The 20789-nt window shown below is 21.0% G+C and overlaps 4 protein-coding genes across 5 annotated transcripts; 2 read left to right on the plus strand and 2 right to left on the minus strand.

Annotated features, from left to right (window-relative positions):
- Positions 1 to 3984: 3984 nt before the first annotated feature.
- Positions 3985 to 5129, plus strand: LOC122711710. The gene is made up of 3 exons (XM_043930723.1): positions 3985 to 4344; positions 4444 to 4713; positions 4854 to 5129. The coding sequence occupies exons 1-3, from the start codon at positions 3985 to 3987 to the stop codon at positions 5121 to 5123; spliced, it is 900 nt and encodes a 299-aa protein (XP_043786658.1). The 3' UTR covers positions 5124 to 5129.
- Positions 5130 to 5766: 637 nt separating this feature from the next.
- On the minus strand, positions 5767 to 8113 carry LOC122711685 (TBC1 domain family member 10A). Of its 2 annotated transcripts, XM_043930692.1 has the most exons (6): positions 8009 to 8113; positions 7653 to 7880; positions 7175 to 7304; positions 6487 to 7060; positions 6139 to 6408; positions 5767 to 6074 (listed from the first exon to the last, which is right to left on the minus strand). In XM_043930692.1, the coding sequence occupies exons 3-6, from the start codon at positions 7285 to 7287 to the stop codon at positions 5958 to 5960; spliced, it is 1074 nt and encodes a 357-aa protein (XP_043786627.1). In that variant the 5' UTR covers positions 7288 to 7304; positions 7653 to 7880; positions 8009 to 8113; the 3' UTR covers positions 5767 to 5957. The 2 variants fall into 2 exon arrangements, with proteins under 2 accessions (XP_043786627.1, XP_043786628.1); XM_043930693.1 differs by lacking the exon at positions 7653 to 7880 and having other exon boundaries at positions 8009 to 8104.
- A 551-nt stretch (positions 8114 to 8664) lies between these two features.
- On the plus strand, positions 8665 to 11809 carry LOC122711676 (protein PF14_0175). Its single transcript, XM_043930678.1, has 5 exons — positions 8665 to 8847; positions 8942 to 9281; positions 9376 to 10149; positions 10262 to 11406; positions 11512 to 11809. Exons 1-5 carry the CDS (start codon positions 8807 to 8809, stop codon positions 11651 to 11653), a joined length of 2442 nt encoding a protein of 813 aa, XP_043786613.1. The 5' UTR covers positions 8665 to 8806; the 3' UTR covers positions 11654 to 11809.
- A 125-nt stretch (positions 11810 to 11934) lies between these two features.
- LOC122711772 (histone-lysine N-methyltransferase Su(var)3-9-like) lies at positions 11935 to 20478 on the minus strand. Its single transcript, XM_043930809.1, has 10 exons — positions 20361 to 20478; positions 19754 to 19817; positions 19518 to 19628; positions 15612 to 17075; positions 13423 to 13656; positions 13181 to 13339; positions 12835 to 13064; positions 12621 to 12765; positions 12354 to 12523; positions 11935 to 12272 (listed from the first exon to the last, which is right to left on the minus strand). The coding sequence occupies exons 1-10, from the start codon at positions 20430 to 20432 to the stop codon at positions 12036 to 12038; spliced, it is 2886 nt and encodes a 961-aa protein (XP_043786744.1). The 5' UTR covers positions 20433 to 20478; the 3' UTR covers positions 11935 to 12035.
- Positions 20479 to 20789: the final 311 nt, after the last annotated feature.

Consider the following 20789-nt stretch of genomic DNA (forward strand, 5'->3'; position numbering starts at 1 on the left):
AGATTAACCATAATTAATAAAATTGATTAATTATTTTATAATTATTCGAAATAGTATCAATCATATTTATGTTTGAATATTTGTATAATTTAAAAATATGAATTTTATATAATTATCGATCGATATGATGTGTATGTATTAATCTTTCATTGTAAATAACTTAGAATTACAAAAAATTGCATAGTGATTCTTTTTTCCAATACTCAAAGAGAAAAGACGTTTCATCTGAGTATTCAACTTTTTATACATATATAGAGTGTTTCAAGAAACATATTGAATTAATGACTTTTTCAAATACTCACTTCTAGATTAAAATGGATCTCTCTATATATGTATACTTCGTTCTATTTCCAACTATTTTTCTTCGTTACAGAATTGTAAAAAATATTAAAAATATATTAGAAGAATAATACAAAAAAGTATTACCAAAAGTATTCTTTATAATTAGTTATTAATCGTTGCGACGTTGCATCGGAATTTGTAACGATATTGCTTATTCTGCAGATATAGCAATAAAATATTTTACACGATTCAATTAATTAGTATATATAAATCATTAAAATGATTTTCTTCAGCGTGTAGCTTGTATCGAAATTTTTATTTATTCGACTAGTAATTGTCAAGTAAATGATTTTGATATCTATGGATTAAGTACGAAATTCATTTAAAAATATCGTGTTGTCATGTACAAATATACGTAAGTTTCGCTCGAATTGTATACGTAAAGACATGCTATGAATTGTCATTGTTTTATTTTTCGTATACATACGGTATAATATACATTTATATAAGGGATGGAATATTCGAAATCTCGAAATTAAAAAAATTTTGAATTCTTGAAAATGAAACATAAAAATTAAATTTTTTAAGTCAGATTTCGGCCCATCTCTATGTATCTTTATATATATATACATTTAAACGATTAGTTGTTAATTTCTAATACGTTGGGTAATGTACATTCGATAAGTAAGCACTATAAGTCTTTTTTTGCATCTATTTTAAATTTTAAAAAAGGAAATCTCAGTCTATTTTTAGCAAATCATAAACTTTCTTTGTATTAATCGCACAAAAAAAATTTCTAAAACGAATATCAATTATTGTTAATTTATCTGCGATTTAAATTTATTTCTGCTATATTATTTGTATGTTTTCAATCTAATATTGTTTTTTAATTTTAGAAGTTTCTTAGTTTAACAAAATATATAAAAGAATTTTATGTTAATATGTGCATTATTTTTTATTTCAATTTCATATTAAAGATTTTCTTGTAACAAAATTAATACACAAACAACACGTAATAATTAAATATTTTGAAGGAATAATTTTTTTTACTGATAAATTTTACATCGAAATTGTGAAAGAAAAACAAAAAAATTTTTATTAGACGTTGCTTTTAATCATCTTAAACACTAACCTTTTGTAATGATATTCTTCCGTTCTATATATAACGTATTTTTTAAGATATATTCTTTTAATTTAATTGTGATTGAGCTTTATATCATATGATTACAATACTTGAACAACTCTTTAAATTTTCGCGTCCGATATCGAACAATACTGAACAATCGGAACTAATGCATATGATAACTGTAATCTGCGCGCGCACATGTAAAAGAACGACCAAATTCAAATCGATTTAGCGATTATCGTCTGAGATATAGAATTGACATGAAAAGAATGGTTTCGTAAAAAAAAAAATGTAAATGCTCTAAAATAAGGGCCTATTACCGCCGTCTCCGATTTAATTCGTTGATCCATGACAAACTAGAATCTTCTTTTCTTTTCTTTTTATAAATTAAACAATAAAAAAGATAAAATTGAAATACAACCGTATATTGTATTACTATATTATGTTCGTATATAATGAAGAATAAAAATTAAATTTCGTATATCTTTAGATTTTGTATGATATTCACTTTAAAAAAAGGTTATGCTAAAGATAAAGATATATATATATATATTATATATTATATATCTATGAAATACGTGTAATGACAATTGATTCGCCGATCTCGTGCAAAGATGATTGACAAACGACAAAAATATTGTAGCGGCACTGATCATCGAATCATCTTTTTGTATGAAAATAAAAAGAAATTGTAAAGCGATATCGGTAACGGTGCACTTGATGTGAAAGGAAATACACAACACAATAATGAGCCACGAGCAATTTTATTTTCCTTCTTGCCCCTTCCTTTTATCAACATAACCGTAGGTTATAATTTAATATAACAACGTATTTACAGTATATTTTTTTAATATTTATCTGATAAAAATCTGAAAATCAAAATCTAAATTTATATTTCATGGTAACTCACAAATTTAAAACAAAAATAAAAAACAAAAATAGAATTCTAATGATTAATTAAGTATATATTATATATTTATCACACATATAATATTTAATTATTTTTCATTTATTCATGAAGTTTTTTAATTCCGTAAAACAAAATATTGAATTAATACATATTTTTTATTATACATGCAAGTATGTATATTTTTAATTATAAATATAATAGTTAAATATAACTATTAAGAAATAACAGTAAATAATTACATAATGAATATAATTAAAGAAAATTATATGTTATGATCTAACGGTTCTTCGCAGATCTAAATTCAGTGAACTGCAATTCCTTCTTTATATATTGTATGTTATTCAATATATATACCATTCGTATAATATATTGATATGATGATTAATTTTTCTCAATATATTTTTCATGTTTTTAAAAAATGAATCAGATAGAGAAAATAAAATTTTTTAAATTAAAATATTAATATTTGATATTTTATCTTTTATGTCAATTAAAACAAATACTATTAGTACAATTGAAAACTAATGAAAATAGTTTAATGTTTGGTATTTATTTTTATATTTAAACTTTCATGCAAGTTTTTTTTTTTAATGAATAATAGAATAAAATAGTCAGCTAACAGAAGAAAAAATAATTATTCCAGATCTTAGTTACATTTTTATTTTAATTTTATTTAATTTAATGTCATTTTATAATTTATATCAAAAAAAATAAAAATAAAAGTTTCTAAATCATCATCGTATTTAATCTTGTAGTATATTTTCAATTGATTATTGCACTTATTGTTTCCATTTTTTTTATGAATCATATAATAATCGTTCGTCTTGTTCAACTTTTATACAAATTACGATCAAATTGATCGAAATACAAAATGAACACTACGATTAAGATTATAATATTAACCATGCGTTGAAATCTCCAAAGTTATTATGTATTCGTGTTTAAATAATGAATTATTCAAAAAACAATAGTCTTAGAGAGGATTCTCAAATAATCTTTTTTTTTTTCTTTAAGATTATACAAATTATATATTATTTGATATTTCAAAAATATAATTGCAGAAATATACATTTTTTTTTAAAAATATTCTGGAAATTGTAGAATATATTATAATAATTTAATAATTAGAAATATATCAAAAGAAAATATTAATTTTATCATTTATATTTGCATTTATTTAATTAATTTTATTTATTTACATTTATTTAATTTTATATGGGATTCTTGTATAACCAACCATGAAAACTTGGTGGGGAATAAATTGATCGAGGATATTCATACAGTCTATCCCTGCTAGTACAATTGCGAACATACAACCGCGAGTATTCATTATATATATTCATAATATGGTATTTTATAAATATAAAGGAAAAAAGAAATCATCGAATATAATCGAAAATTTAATGAACAAAAAATAACGAGTTAAAATTAGTGATTAGTTACTATAATAATAAGATAAAACGTTTTTGTCAAATAGAAAATTAATACATATTACAATAATAATAAAGTTAGTTAATAAGTTATAAATTATAAAACTATTCAGTTTTTTACATTTTATTGAGAATATTGAAAATATTTCGTAATAAAGATATAGCAAAATTATTAGAAGGAAAATGCATTTATCATTAATGGACAAATATATTTATATAGAATAAGAATATATAAAATGATATATCAAATAAATACAAAGAAAATAATGAAGTTAATTTATCTTATTTTAATATTTTTCAATTCTATTAGAAATATAAAAACAAATGATGAATCGAGTGGAGAATATCTTCAAAATGTGATGCTTCAACTTCAAGAATTTAATGTTCCTTCTTCTATCAATAATTACGATCGATTATCATCAAATAATGATTATAAAAATGTAATTTATATGAATGAAGATCAACAAAATCATAAAATTCAAAAAATTAATATGAACATACAGCGAAATATGCAAAAACATCAAAATCATAGTTTTCAACAATATGATATTTTTTTTAATAAAAAGATTGATTTAGATGTTCCGCATTATTATGAGGTAAATAAATAATTTTTTTAATCATATTTTATTAATCATATATATTTATATTATTTATCAATAAAATCACTAAAAAATTATCTATCTCTGATTTTTCAGTCTCACGTTCCTATCATTACTAAAGTACGAGAACCAGAAATACTTGGATTTACAAAAACAGAATTGGCAGCTATGTATAAGAACGCATTAGAAAAAGGATCAACAATCAATTTATCTTCATTAACTAATGCACTCTCTTCTGGTGAAGTACCTCAAATTAGTCAAACTCATGTAGAGTTTCCGGTCAAGCAGCCTCTCTATGAATATTATTTTTTTCCATTAAAAACTTTCATATCAGAATTCAAAAAAAATCACGGTTATAAAACAATTGTAAGTAAACTTCTATAATTTCTTAATATTTTCTTATTTTATTTGCAAATAGTTAATTCATTTAATTAAAAAAAAAAAATAAAAAGTATTATATTATTATTTTAATCTCTTCATTATGACATTTCTACCATTCTTTCTAGTCTATTCCTGCATTTGACAATACGAAAGTTGCACAAACCCAAACGCAATTATCAAATCCTCTCATTGTAGCCATAAGCACTTTTGTTACTATAGCAATTGTATTTATGATAAGCATTCTATTCTTACCGAAATTTACTCAATTTGATGTACTTCCCGAGCGAAATATTCAAGAAGATTTCTTTTATCTGACAAATATAATTATGAATGCTACTGAACGTAACAATTTTTTAGATAAATTTATAAGTCATTATATAAATTCTGTTAAATAGTTTATAATAAAAATAATGCAATAATAAGATAAATATATAATAATTAAATAAATTTATAATAAATTTATTATATATAAGAAAACAAATGTAAACTTAATTTGTAAAAAAATGCTATATTATTTTAGATTATATTTTATATTTTAAATTATATTAGCTATTAATTATTATATTAATTATATTAATATAATAATTATATTATTATTAAATTATAATATATAAAATAAAATAAAACTAAACAATGAGACAAAATATATTCATAACATCTATTTAATTATATCATTTGTTATCAGTTAGATAAATTTAACAAAAACAACATTGAGCTAAACAAAACAATTCTTAATCAATAACATTATATAATATTTCTAATTTTGTTCTTAAAAAATGTTTTACAATTATTTATTTTTGTACATAAATATTAATAAAATTATGTGTAGTATGTATATAACTAAAGATATACTCGAAATAATACAACATTAAACATCTACAATATTATAAAAATCTATAAATATTGTGCATCTTTGCAATTCTAATTACAATAGAGAAAATAGGAATAAGTTATTTTGTGTGATCTATTTGAGGAATGTGTGTGTATGTAATTACATTCAAAAATTACTTAAATTTGTAAAAAAGATGTTTTCAAAGGTACTTTTCAAACTTTCCTGTATGTATGTCTATGTATTATAAAAGTATAGTTGAATATATTTTATGATCTGTACAATATGAAATATACATAAAAAGGAAGGCACACTTTGGAATAATACCTGTAAGCTCATTATTCATTTTACATGTTGTCTATTTCTTTTTCTTCTTCTTTCTTTCTTTTTTTTTTTTTTATCAATCTGTCCGATTAACAGTAGAAAGAGATGTTTGTTCTGTTGCTTTCCGCTTTAACATTACTTGACGTTGATGTTCGTATTCAAAATCTTCTTCAGTTATATTTAATTTTCGAATCTATGATATTGAATTTATAATAAAATATATATATATATACAGAAAAAAAAACGAAATATTCTACCTGATGAACTAAAGCTTCTTCTTCCATAATATGTTGAGGAGGATTTCTTAATACTTGAAGAGTTTCATAAACTGTTGGACAATGTTTAGTAAGAGATGTACGACCTAAGCTGCCTTTTAATAAAACTAGTCCAACTTTAAAGATAATTTTAACACCTTCACAAAGGAACATATCCCATACTCGTAAAATACTTTCCCAAGGTAGTGTTCGTGTATAAACACATAAGAACCATTCAGTCATGTATAAAATTGGTTCCATTTTTTGTTTCTTCTAAAATGATTATCAAAAATATAGATATATTTTAATTTCTAATTATAAAACAATGTATAAAATGTATAATATACTAACTAGATGTTTGTAAGCAATAGGAGATACTCTTTTTAGAAGAGCAAATAAAATATCTCCATCTCGTAACAATGTTTCCATTCCTTGACTATAATACCCAATCAAATACTTGTCACATATTGCAACAAGGCACCAAAATGCTTGTACTGCTGGCATATGCATTAATAAAAATGCTGCAATAGGTGCTTGGGCTTGACAGTAACCAACTTTACTATTTAAAATAGAATAAGCTTTCAATACTTTAAATAATTCTTCTTGCCCAGGAGCTTCTCCAATAAACATTATATGATGTGGAAATTGGCGATGAAGATCCTTCTTAATATCATCTATATATTTTGGATCACCAGATCGTTCCACCAATTCTTCAAATAAATTTGGATTCGTATCCATTAACAATTGACCTCCACAAAGATTTAGCCATGCACGAAGCCTTACTGAAGGTGGAATACCCTTTCTGCATCTTTCTCTGACTTTACGATAATTTGTATTCATAAAATAACTCCAATTATTTAACATTTGTATCCATTTTCGTTCTCTTCTTAGCATTACCTCTGGTGGTAAACCTTGTTTACTGAGACTAATATTGTAAATATTAAACATATTTTGATATAAATCATATGAATATTTTCAAATATCTCAATTATTATATTAATATATATATTATATATATATATATATTTTTATATATTACCTATCAGAGCTACAATTGGAATCTTGAAGAAAACCATGTCGATCAATTTTAGATCCTTCAAACTTATCACTTTCAGTTTCTGCATCCCCATTATGTGATCCTGAGGACGCCATAGCATTTTTCTAATTGTCTAAAATAAAATATTTAAGAATTTTTACAATATACAATATGTTATTATTTTTAAAAAATTATATTTTAATTAAAAAAATTTAATTTATTATACATAAATATATATTGCTTAAACATTTTTATTTCTAAATATATATATGAAATTTTATGTATCAAATAGTATTCAATATTATTATTAATATAATTATATATTTAAAAATAATAAATAAAAAATAAATAATTATATTAAAATATTAATTATTATGCATCACATTTTAAAATTTATTATAAATATTTTATCAAATATTTTCAAATATATGTTTTGTACATAAAATAAATGTCAATAATTATTAATATTTTTTTCACTTACGACATTAAAACCAAATAAAAAAAGAAAACATCTCAATGCTTTTTAGAATTGACAGTTGACAGTTAGATCAACGAGTTCCGAAAAAATAACACAATACACAATCATAGTTTAAGATATCAATACTTCACTTATGTTGCACAATAAAGTAGTATTTTGTAACGCCCAAAATGCTTGTATAACGAATTATAATCATTTATACGTGTCAAGTATCTTGTTTCCACTTGATAACTAATATAAACACATTATCATATATATATATATATATATATATATATATATATATTCACATAATTATTTATTTTTACATTATCACATTATAAAAAATGAAACAAATCGAGTGAATTAACATTACTTACCATCGATGATGCATAAAAGTGTGATATATAAAATCTCGAAAGAATATATTATGCATCACTCTAAATTATCGATATTTTACTTTTGTCATATACGTCAATTATAATCTATATATATACATATATATATATATATCAGTTAAAATTGATTATTATATATACATATTACAGCAAATATATCGAGGTTTTTTTATTTTTAAATGTAACTATCATATACTTTATATTAATTGGATAGTTCCGTTCATTTATTTACAGTTATCCAATAGTAAAAAAGAATTAAAAGCTATGAAACTATATCTTAAATAGCATAATGAATGTAATTATAAATATAGATATAGTTAAAATCTCATCTCTTATTAAAAAAAATTTACTAGAACAAAAAAAAATAAAATTTAAATAATTTTAGAATAATAATAAATAATTAAAAAATGAAACATTTTTGAGTTTAAGTTATTATATATATGTATAAATATTTATATTTTCAATCTTGCATAAATTTTTTAAGAAAACAAGATGAATTTGATTGAAAAATTATTTTGACAATTACATTTACAATTATATTATAATTATAATATATATATATATATATATATATAAAATATATTAATATATCTTCTTAGTAATAAAAATTCTTATTTAGTAAAGATTTAGATTTTATATTTAATCACACAATTTAAAAAAATTTCATAAATACTTTAAATCATTTTTTAACAATATACATAATAAATCAATGAACTTTACCAAAGTAATGAATGATTGAATTTAAATATTTTTTAAAATTGTGTTGAAAGAAACAGCATCATGTCAGAAGGAACAAAAAGTATTCCTATTAATATGTTAACGTAAGTTTTTAATAATATAAATTTAATTATTTTTTTAATAATTTCTTTTATATAAGGTTAATGTAATATTTTTTTACAAATTGATATCTTTCAGGGCAGAGGAATTGTTAGAAAATAAAGGTTTGAAATATAATGCATGGAATGAATATGAAAAATCAGTTAAAACTCTTCCAAAGTCTGAAATGAAACAATTTGAACCAAATAATTCTTGGCTTCAAAATATGCAAATTGAAAAGGGTATTATAACTAGAAAAAATTTAATAGCCATAGAAAGAGTAGATCGTATTTCTCAATTAGCTAGTGCAGAATGGTTACCTGCACAAAAAAGGGCGAAAGTAAAAAAATATTCTGGTCAAGATTGGAGTAGTTTTGGTTTGGAAAAAAGTGGTACTTTGTATTTAATACCAGAAGAAGCATTATTTCTTTTAGAAACTGTATGTTATTTCAAAATAATTATTTTTATAAAATAATATTTACAAAAATTATTTTCAAACACAATAAAAAAAGTAAAACATTATTCTATTTTAGAATTGTTTAGAACTTACATGGAATGATGTATCATTATCTATTCAACAAGCCTATGAACTTTTAATTGATAATGTTGAATGTTCATTGGAAGAATATAGAGTTTATAGTCAATTGATACGACATGGTTATCGTATACAACGTTTTGTTTATAATTCAGAAAAGAATGCAAAAAGTGATGAAAATTCTGGTAAAAAACGTAAAGTTATTGTAGAACCTGAAAATGGTCTTTGGATGACTGATATTCAAGAACAAAATAAAGATTGTATAAATATACATAATAGTAAAAAATCTGTTAATTATACAAAAGAAACTGATACAAATATTAACAATTTTTCCATAAAAATTTGTCAAGATACAACAGAAGATAAAAATATATTAAATAGTGTCTATGAAGTTATAGAAAATCTTCTTTGTTCAGTAGAAAATATTGAAACTCAATCTACAAATTTTGAATATCAAAACAATACAAAAAAAGAAAAAAAGTTGGATACTAATTTAAATATAAATGAAGATAAAAAGAAACAAAAATCCAAAGTAGAAATTATATCAGATGAGACTTTATTAAGTAATATCAGAATTGTTACAAATCACATGAATGATTATATTAAAAGAAATAATGTATCAACAAATTGGCGAGCATCGCGTATACAACGCAATGTTAAATTAGTACCTAGAAGAACAGATAAATTATCAACTACTGATATTTTAGATCCTAATATTAAAAATTCTGAATGTTATTCAAAAAAACATAAATTTAAGAAATCAAAACACGAGGTATAATGATATTTATAATTGTTAATATTGTATAATATTAATAATATTAATAATATTATATAATATTAAAATATTAATGTTAAGAAAATTTATAATTTTTTTTTAATTTAAGGTGATAGAATTATCTGATGATGAAATCCAAGAGATACCAAAACCAATTACACGAATGGATTTATTAAATTTAATTCCAAATATTGCATTTCAATCAGTGATTACAATAAAAATATCAAGAGGTTACATACCACATAATATTAAACCTCTTAAAACAATTTACCATTATGAAAGTGAAAAATTAAAAAATTTACAACAAGTAGATAAAAAATTGCGATCTAATCAAAATTTAATATATAATAATGCAAATAATAATGCAATTCAAAATGTACATCAATACAATATTTCTATAAGTAACAACAGTAATAAAAGAAATATATTAGATCATAACTTAGAAACAAATGTACGCAATGTTATCATGCAAAATTATTTTTCTATGCAACATGAACACTATACAAATTTTAGTCCTAATTATATATATAATAAATCGCCTTATACATATAGTAGAAATCTATATTGGCGAAATGCATATCAAAATGTATTTGTTGCTCTTGATAATCATAATACAGCTGTTCATCATAACAGATTTACATCAATGCAAATGAATAATTTATTAATACCAAATATGAGTAATAACGTAATTAGAGATTTTTTTACTCAAAACCAGTTTTATCACAATTATCATCAAAATTTCTTACCATTAAGAAAATTGTATCATCAAAGAATTATAGAAAATACATCGATACGCTGTAGCATAGCTGGAAATCTATCAGTTTCAGATTCATGTCAGAGAAATTGGTCACAAAATCACCATAAAAATACAAATATAATATCAAATTCTAATGATGAAGTCTATCAATCATCATTTAAAACATTACCAGGAACATCATCATGGTTAGAATTAAAAAATAAATGGCTTGAAATAAAAACAATCACTATTGAAGATGAAGATATAGGAAAGGAAATAATTGAAGATTGCAATGAAATACAAGTAGTTAGACAATTACGCAGTCCTCTTGTTGGATCAAAAAATGCAAATAGTCTTGAAGAAGTTTTTAATAAACTTAAAATAATTAAGTCTGCACCAGAAAAAATTGTAAGAAAAAAGAAAAATAAATATAAAATTTCATACAATGTTTATTCTAATACACAAACTTATAGAAAAGCAAATCCTGGTCTTCCACATTATAGAATAATTGTAATAAGGTAATTTATTTTTATTAGACTTTTTATATATACAATGAATATATTTATTAAAATTTATTAAAAGTTCATTTATAAAATTTAATCATGTTTTGTTTTTTGTTTTAGACAAGATGATTCATTTATACAACCAATTGAATTGCACCGTTTAATGCAAGATGCAGAAAATGTACCAATATTATTGGCATGTGTTTCTATGTCAATTTCATATATTCAACCAGGATATATATCTATACCTAATTTAACATAATTAAAATAAAATATTTCAATATGCAATATATAATTAGGTAATATTTAATCTTTTTTTTCTATTTATTTTTATATAAAATAAAAATAATTAAAAAATATATTATATATACAAAACAAAAGAGAGTTAATTAACTTAATCAATTACCATTTATGTTAATATATTAAAAAATATTTACTTTGTAATAATAATTGATATTTTACAAACCTTATTTATAAATTTTATATTTATTTATATTTAAAATAAAATTTTCAGGTAATATATTAAATAATACATAAATCATATATATTTCATACTTTATTATAAAGATTTCAAACAACATTTCACGTTGTAGAAATTATTTTTAGTTTATTTTTTATATTAAATCTTCTTAATAATCATAAAATTATTTTCGATCTATAACTGGTTCTATAGTTTGTCCACCACAAATTTGACCCCAACCAATTAAACGCCAATGTTTTTCAACACGACGTGATAATGCAATTTTTTCGTCAATTTCTGTACACACAGGATTCGTTAAACTAATTTTAGCTAAGTCAGCACGCGTAGCTAATACACGACCTCCAGTACTTAATGATCCAATATTTACTAATAGAACTTCATTTCTCGATAATTTTGGTACCTATTATCAAATATTTCATAATTATAAAAAAAATATTTTAATATAATATTTTTATTATATTATTTATTTTATAATTATTACCCTTGCTCCTTTCTTATCACCCTCAGTTCTCACTCCTAACAATCGTTTAAGAAGATAATATGATATTTCAAGTTCAATAAAAATTTTAGGTAGAGCTCCTACAGCTCCTAAAATTTGACCCACTAAACGATCAGCTCGACATAATGTTGGTTCAATTTTTGTTCCGACACCTTAAAATTTATCGTTTATATATTATCAATTATTTTTAATTTTATATATATTCTTCAAATATATTTTTTTTATTATTCAATATTTAAATTTATTTACCAATAAGACCACCAGGAACAGCAAATTGAAGTTCATTCTGTTCAGCAAACAATGATACTATCCGTGAAAAAATAGGTCGACAAGTCAATTTTCCTTCACTATCTTTAGATACTAATCCAGGGCGGACTTCAATTTCCATACCCACCTAAAAAATAGAAATAAATGAAATTATATTTATATAGTAAGTAAAACTAAAAAATTATTTATAACATACTTTTAATACTCCTCTTAAAATACTTCCTCCAGCAACACCACCTTTCAAATCATCTACTTCACAACCAGGCTTATTTACGTCAAATGATCGAATTACAATTAATCTCGGTTCTGAAGTGAAATCTCTTAAAGGTACTGGAATTTTCTTTGTAATATATTCACACAAGACTTCAATATTATATTTAAGTTGTGCAGAAATTGGTATTACAGGTGCTCCTTCAGCTACTGTACCTAATTTAAAAAAAAAAACTTATTTAATAACATAACATAAAATAAAAATATTATTTAAAATTAGATATTAAAAAATATTTAAAAAATATTTAAAAATATTATTGAAATGGAAATACCTTGTACAAATTTTAAAATTTGTTCATATTGCTCTTTTGCTTGAGCTTCCTTTACTAAATCTATTTTATTTTGTAAAATTACAATATGTTTTAGTTTCATAATTTCAATAGCAGCCAAATGTTCTGATGTTTGAGGCTGAGGACATGATTCATTGCCAGCTATAAATATATTTATTGATTTTAATGTCTTAAATAATTATTAATAAATGTAAGTATAATGTAATAGAATTTTAATTATGTACCAATTAAAAGTAATGCCGCATCCATGACAGCTGCTCCATTCAACATAGTTGCCATAAGAATATCATGACCTGGACAATCAACAAAGGATACATGACGTACGAGTTGAAATCGTCCAGAACAAACTGGACGTAAACAAGGAAACGAATCATCTTTGCTTGATCCTCCAGATATATAACATCCTGGTCTTGGACATTTTTCATTATCACATTTATAAATTTTTGCATTTGCATATCCTGAAACAAGTAAATTAAAAAAAATCGATATTACTTTAGATTTAAAATACTTTTGTTTAATTTTATTTTAATAAATTTTTTTCTTTTTTTTATTATTATTATTAATGAATAAATAAAATTAGAAGAATTAAAATTAATCACTAGAATTAATCATAAGAAATAAATATAAATTAATTGTTGATATAATAATATACATTTATTATTTATTTATATTCAAAAAAACATTTTTTCCTATGCATATTTTTAAACGATTTAAAACCGTTTAGAACTTAATTAAAGTACAAAATATTAATAGAACAATTAAAATTTATTTAATATCAAAATATGAATAAAATTAATTTAATATATTAATTTTTTTTTATAAAAAAATATAACATCTTTAAAAATTACTTTCTTGTTCTTGTTCTCTTAATATAATATATTAATATATTCTTAGTTCTTAATATATTTTTAATATATTATTTTAAATATATTTTTAATATATTTTTAATATATATTTTAAATAATATAAATCATATATTAAATATTTATGATTTTAATTATTAATATATTAAAGATTCTGCTTTCAAGTGCTTTTATAAGTATATATATATATATATGTACACATATATATATATATATATTTCAATTATATATATAAATTGAAATTTATGAATATATATATTTATATATATGAAATTTATTAATTAGAATTAAAAATTATTACAAAAACACAAAATAAAATTATATTAAAATATCTTATTAAATATTATATATTATAAATAATTTGTATAATTTAATCATGTGAATTAAGGAAAAAATTATATGCTATATTTAGCAAAATGATATTTTTAATATATTATTATAGTTTCACAGAAACATTGTAAATAATTACATATAAAATATGTGAAAAATAAAATTGATAACTTTGATACAAAAGCTATATTAATGATGATATATAATGATATATAACATTATTGAAATTCATGATTTATATGTAATTTCATACATATTTAGAAGATAGTGTGTAAATATATTAATGCAATTTATTTTATTGCTACAATATTAAATTGCTATGACAACGTTTTTAAACTATAAGTATATAACCATATAACAGAAATAATTATCCTTTAATTTTAACTAATATTTTCTTAATAAATAGTGTGAATGTTCATATTAAAGTTAAACATATTTGATTATAAAAAATTTTATATTGATAATAACAGATATATTGTAATGTTGAGTTTATGACAACATTTATGAATATGTAAACCAATATTATTTTCATTATTTTAAACTTTTTTAAATTCGTATCAATAAGAAAAATATTAACGTATAAAGTATAACACATATATAATTACTTCTAATAAATACATATAAAATTGTAAAAATTATATTCTCAATAATAATTTGTTAAATATTTAAAATTTTTTTTAAATAATTATATAATCTATAAATATATACTGTTCAATCATAAAATACAGAAATAATCATTAACAAAATTAAATTTAATTCTAGTAAAGTAATTTTTCATTTGTCTACATCATTTTTCCGAAGATTATTAAAATAATTAAAACTATTTGCTTATACAATTTTACTTAAATATTAATACAATAAATTTATAAAAAAAAAAAAAACTTAAAATAAATATCGTCTACAATTCTGAGCATCGCATTTGCATAAAGTTTTATTGTTCGATGAGTCGGATTCTGATGTCTCTGAGCATAATTGTACATTTTCTTGAAATTCTGGATATACATTCAAATTTTCTTTCATTGATGCACGTTGCATTATAGAGTTTTCGCTATTTTTTGACGATTGACACATGTAATCGAATGTAATTTCTTCGTTTTGTTTAATATCTTTCGTTGCAAACAATGCAAGTTTAGGAAGATTTGGATCAAGACAATTAATCCAAACACCATAAACTGCTAAGTTTGGATCACAAGAATGATTAATGAAATGAGAAATATTACCATATATAGCAGCATCAACAGTATATGGACACTGTTCTTCAGATTCATTATAATCAAGATCAAATAAATATGTTCTACCAGCGGCATCATATTCTTTACCGCGCTTTTCAGCTTCTTCATTTGTTATTACTTCTCCTACATATTGTGTAACAAAACTCCCTTTTTTAATCGCTTTAATAGTCTTCACACCCCATCCTCGTCCATTGGCAGTTCTGAAAATGCAGAATTGCATCTTGGTGCCACGCTGCACTACTCGATTAATGCAATCTATATCACAATTGCATCGTTTATTACATTCATATATCGGTGTTCCAGGTGGAACTCGAATCTTATGTTTCAAAGTGTATGGACATAATCCATCATCCTGAGCAAAACAACACTTTGTTTTGGAATTACAAGTTTTGCATTCACAACCAATAGGTGGATCATCAGGTATTATGACTCCATTACCAGGTAGATATTCTTCTATATAATAAAAATTTTGAGGTGCTCCTTCCAAATCTATTATATTCTCTACTCGTATTAATGGTTTACCTTTAGTAATAATATTCATTTCATTTTCCCAATCTTCTAAAGATTTTAACTGTTTCTTCCTTAAATCAATAATTAACATACGAAGAATATCATGTTTTATAACTTTTTCCAATTTACTATTTTTGACATATTTTTGTTTCAAAAATTTGAGTATACTAATGAACATTGTATTTGATTCAACTGAAATTGATGTTAATGTCTTTCCTCCACGCTTAAGATAATTTAAGAATTCTTCAATATCTTGATTATTTGGATAAAAATTTACTTTTCGTTTAAAACTTTCAAGTAATTGTAATCTATTTCTCTCAAATTCTTCTAAAATATCTGAACAATTTATTAAATTTGATACAGGTTCCCAAGTATTATATTTTAAATCCCAATTTTTCCATTTGATTAAATAAGTTGGCACACCTTTTATTTCTTTCTTTGCAAGAATTTTTTCTACTTCCCAAATATCAGTTTCTGATAATAATGTTTTCATTCCACTTTTAGTATTATGTTTTGTATTCATATGTTTTATATCTTCTAATATAATTCTAAGCTCTTTCAATTTAACATTTCCTAAATTGCAAAATATTTTATATTTTTCAATATCACTATCAGTACATGATTTGTTTTCTGCATTTTCCATGCTAACTTCTTGATTATCCAAATAGTCCGAATTTTTTCTGTTAATTGTTCGTTCTTCTTCTTTGTTTTGTTTAAAAAAAACATCACTATTACTGGAATTGCTGCTCTTTGATTTACCATAGAAATAATTATCATTATAATTATTTTTTTGAGGAAAAATAAATTTTTGATCAAGCTTCTGATGTTTAGTTGGTTGAACATATCCTGGAGAAGCTGGTCTCTTTCCTCGTGTAGACATTTTGCTTGTGTAGCCAAGATTTGCTTCTTGTTCCCCTCTGGTACTGTCCTCTGCACGAGTGTCTGTAATGCCAAACATTTAAAGGATGTCATTCCCTCCAGTCACATTTTTCCATATTTTGTTTAACTTGTAACCATTTCTCCCCTTTTTCTTAGTATTAATGTTATCACCTTCTACATCAAAAATCCCTTGAATCCTCTTCATTCTTCTCATTCATTTATTGAAAAATATATTTGATGCTATTACGAAGAAATTAATATGATTTATATATAGAAATATTTTATAAAAAAATATGCCATATATAATAATATTTTTATACATATGATATAGAAATATGAATGATATTACTTGAAATTTCTATTTGATTAAATACAATAATGTTCACTTTTAATTTTTATATTATAATATAAATATAATAAAATAAAATCATAGTTATTTTTCTAAAACATATATAAATTGATTAATTAAAGCATACCTTAATGCTAATTTAAAATTACTTTTATAATTAAAATTATAAAATTATCAAAATATGATTGTTTAAAAATAAGTTATTAAACTTTATAACTTACTTTATCCATGATTAACTAAATTATGTATTATATATTATGTATCATTTTAATAAATAAAATATGCATTAATTTTTAAATAATTATTATTTTTATTGCATAAATACATAATATATATAAATAAATTTATAATACATTCATACATATAAACATTCATACATACATATATACATATATAATACATATTATAATAATTTCACATTTTATTTAACATTTACAATAATTATACACATTAAATAATAATAGACATTATATATTATTATAATAATTATATAAATATAAATATATATATTAAATATATATTATTGTATTAAATAATACAAACATTTATATTATATATATATATTACAAAAATTTTATTAATTAAAAATATAATTAGTATAATTATACTTACCTTAATTATATTTCACCATATAATATAAAAAAAAAATATATATACACGTATTATGTCTTACATAAAATTAAATTTATTAAAACAATAGTTTATTAAAATATATATTTATATATATTTGTAACATTTTTAATCAATTTATTAAGGTATGCTTTAATCAATAACAATAATTTTAATATTTTAAATATATAAAATTATTTTATTTTGAAATATGTAAAATAATTTAATTACTATATATATTTTATTTTTTATGAATGAAAAATGTATTCAAATCACTTATATATCAAATTAAATATGAATAAAACAATATAAATACAATACAATAGCAATAATATATATAAATAAATAAATATTGTTTTATATTACTATATCAATATTTTGATATGCATTATTATTCTATAAGTGTTACTAAATTTAATATTTCATAAATTTTTTTTATATTTTAATATTAATATTTTTATATTAATTATGAGTATAATTTTAATAAATAATTATGCTCTGAAATTATTAAATAAAAAGTAAAATTATTTTCTTTTAGAGAGAATATGCAATAATGAATAAATAATGAATACAAATTAGGAAATAATTTGAAAAAATAAGAGAACTATTTTATTATTATTATTTATATTTAAATAAATAAAAATTAATATTTAAAATAATTACATAATGCTATAAATAAACTAACATTTTTGAAAATGTCAATTATAAAATATTTTCGATCCCGCGACTTGAAAGTGTTTTATGAAATGGCGACAACTTCATATATTTAACGCCATCTATGTAATAAACGATGAAAATAGCTCTTTTTAAAATGAAAATAGTTTTATGTAAAAAAATTCATTAAACGTTTAAAATAATCCTAAATGAAATTTATTTTTATATTAAATCACTAATCGTTCATTTATTTGTTTTAACCTTTATAATTTAAAAATTTACTAATTATATTTTATTTTTAACTATTTTCTTTGAAAAATTCTTTTAATTTTCCTAGATTATTTTAATGAGTGTTTATACTATAGTATTACATTATAGAAATAAGAACAAATGGCAAGGACAAAAAAATGTTTATCTGCAAACTTATATATCAACTGATATTTTGAAAAAGTAATACATATAATAAATAATATGTAATATGTAATATGTAATATAATAAATAATATAGTAGTATAATAATAGTAATAGTATAATAATAGTATATATAATACTAATATAATATAATAATAATATTATATTATAAGAGTAATATATAATAATAGTATAATATGTATAATAATAATTGACTTTATAATTTTCATTATTTCATCCCTTCATATCTTATTCTTATTACAGTTACAGTTTGTTACAGTTATTATATTTATTATTTTTAAATTATTATAATTTTTTTAAATTTTGATAATATATTATATTGAATAATAAGACAAAAATGAAAAAAAATTTGTGCAACAATCTTAAATCTTACTTGTGCAGCAATAATAAGAAACATGCAAAATGAAATCCATAAAAATGTTGCAAATCATATTAGCTTTATATAAATTATTTCTACTTACCAAGTTTAATAGTAATATTCCTTTCTAATTCATTTTTAAAACGAACAGTCTGTACTCCCGATATAGCTTTTACAATTGTAGATTTTCCATGTGCTACATGGCCAATGGTACCTACAGAAGATTTCAAATTTTTATTTTGTAATATATTGCTTTTTAACTTTATATTTATATATATAATTATATATCATTTTAATGATATTTATATATTATTAAAATAATAAAGAAATTATATTTACCAATATTAATTGTTGCTTGTCTGCTGATAACTTCACGGGATAATGCAGTTAATTTACTAACATCCTAAAAAAAAAGTTTTATAAATTTATATATTAAGATAATAAAATAATTTTTATAATTGAAATTATCGAAACAAAAAATTTAAAAAATTAAAATAAAAGAAATTATATTTTATTTTAATATCAAATAAATTTATAACAACATTATATAAAATGAATATAACACATTTTAACTTACTCTTAGATATTATAAGAAACTATTATAAAAAAAAAATATCAATGATAAGATATTTATTATTAATTCAGCAATAAATAAAAATATATAACATTATTATGATAATATATATCAAATCTAAATATTATTAATAATTATTGAAATTAAATTACTAATTAATTTATTTAATTAATAATGTTACTAACATTATAATAAAATATAATTTTAAAAAGTATATAATAACATATAATATTTCGAAATTTATTAATAAAAATTTTCATTTAACTCAATGTAAGTAGAAATGATGACAGTATGCTAATACAAAATGAGGTTATATAAAACATTATGAAAACTTTTGCATCATAAAAATATATAAGTATATTTTTTACTTACAAGTTTTGAAAGATCTTGTTTATAAAGATTTGGTTGACCCGTAGTCACTCCTAAACCTTCCTCACCACCCATAATCACTAAATCACTTTTTGTAACACGTAAACCACGCGAGGGATACTTAAAAAAAGGTAATAGCTAATTTGAATATAGATGACTACTAGTTAAAAGAATCAAGAAAGCAGAAGTAGCGCCAAATGAAAATATTTCAAATTAAAGCAATATTTTCAAATTATTTATCTTCTCAATTCTTTATTTATTAATTTTTTTTAAATATTGATTTTAAAATAAATATAATATAAATTTATGTATAAAATAAATATGATAAATTAAAATTTTAATCTAAAATTAAAATTTTAATTATTTTTGATGTACTAATAAAAATACAATATTTTGAATTTTTAAAATAAAAGAGAAAGAATAAATAATCAT

The sequence above is a fragment of the Apis laboriosa genome, unplaced genomic scaffold (assembly GCF_014066325.1).
Source record: "Apis laboriosa isolate Shangri-la unplaced genomic scaffold, ASM1406632v1 scaffold17_cov146, whole genome shotgun sequence".
Lineage (NCBI taxonomy): Eukaryota > Metazoa > Arthropoda > Insecta > Hymenoptera > Apidae > Apis > Apis laboriosa.

Bases quoted from the DNA above. Each gene is read 5' to 3' on its own strand.
- LOC122711772 (XM_043930809.1), bottom strand. From the start codon at position 20,432: ATGGGTGGTGAGGAAGGTTTAGGAGTGACTACGGGTCAACCAAATCTT. The intron at 19,818-20,360 runs GTAAGTAAAAAA...CTTTTTTTTTAG, and splicing joins AACAAGATCTTTCAAAACTT to GATGTTAGTAAATTAACTGC. The intron at 12,766-12,834 runs GTATGTTATAAA...TCTATTTTTTAG, and splicing joins TTTTAAGAGGAGTATTAAAA to GTGGGTATGGAAATTGAAGT.
- LOC122711710 (XM_043930723.1), top strand. From the start codon at position 3,985: ATGATATATCAAATAAATACAAAGAAAATAATGAAGTTAATTTATCTT. The intron at 4,345-4,443 runs GTAAATAAATAA...CTGATTTTTCAG, and splicing joins ATGTTCCGCATTATTATGAG to TCTCACGTTCCTATCATTAC. The intron at 4,714-4,853 runs GTAAGTAAACTT...CATTCTTTCTAG, and splicing joins ATCACGGTTATAAAACAATT to TCTATTCCTGCATTTGACAA.
- LOC122711685 (XM_043930692.1), bottom strand. From the start codon at position 7,287: ATGGCGTCCTCAGGATCACATAATGGGGATGCAGAAACTGAAAGTGAT. The intron at 6,409-6,486 runs GTTAGTATATTA...TAATCATTTTAG, and splicing joins CTATTGCTTACAAACATCTA to AAGAAACAAAAAATGGAACC. The intron at 6,075-6,138 runs GTAGAATATTTC...TCAATATCATAG, and splicing joins AAGAAGCTTTAGTTCATCAG to ATTCGAAAATTAAATATAAC.
- LOC122711676 (XM_043930678.1), top strand. From the start codon at position 8,807: ATGTCAGAAGGAACAAAAAGTATTCCTATTAATATGTTAAC. The intron at 8,848-8,941 runs GTAAGTTTTTAA...GATATCTTTCAG, and splicing joins ATTCCTATTAATATGTTAAC to GGCAGAGGAATTGTTAGAAA. The intron at 10,150-10,261 runs GTATAATGATAT...TTTTAATTTAAG, and splicing joins TTAAGAAATCAAAACACGAG to GTGATAGAATTATCTGATGA.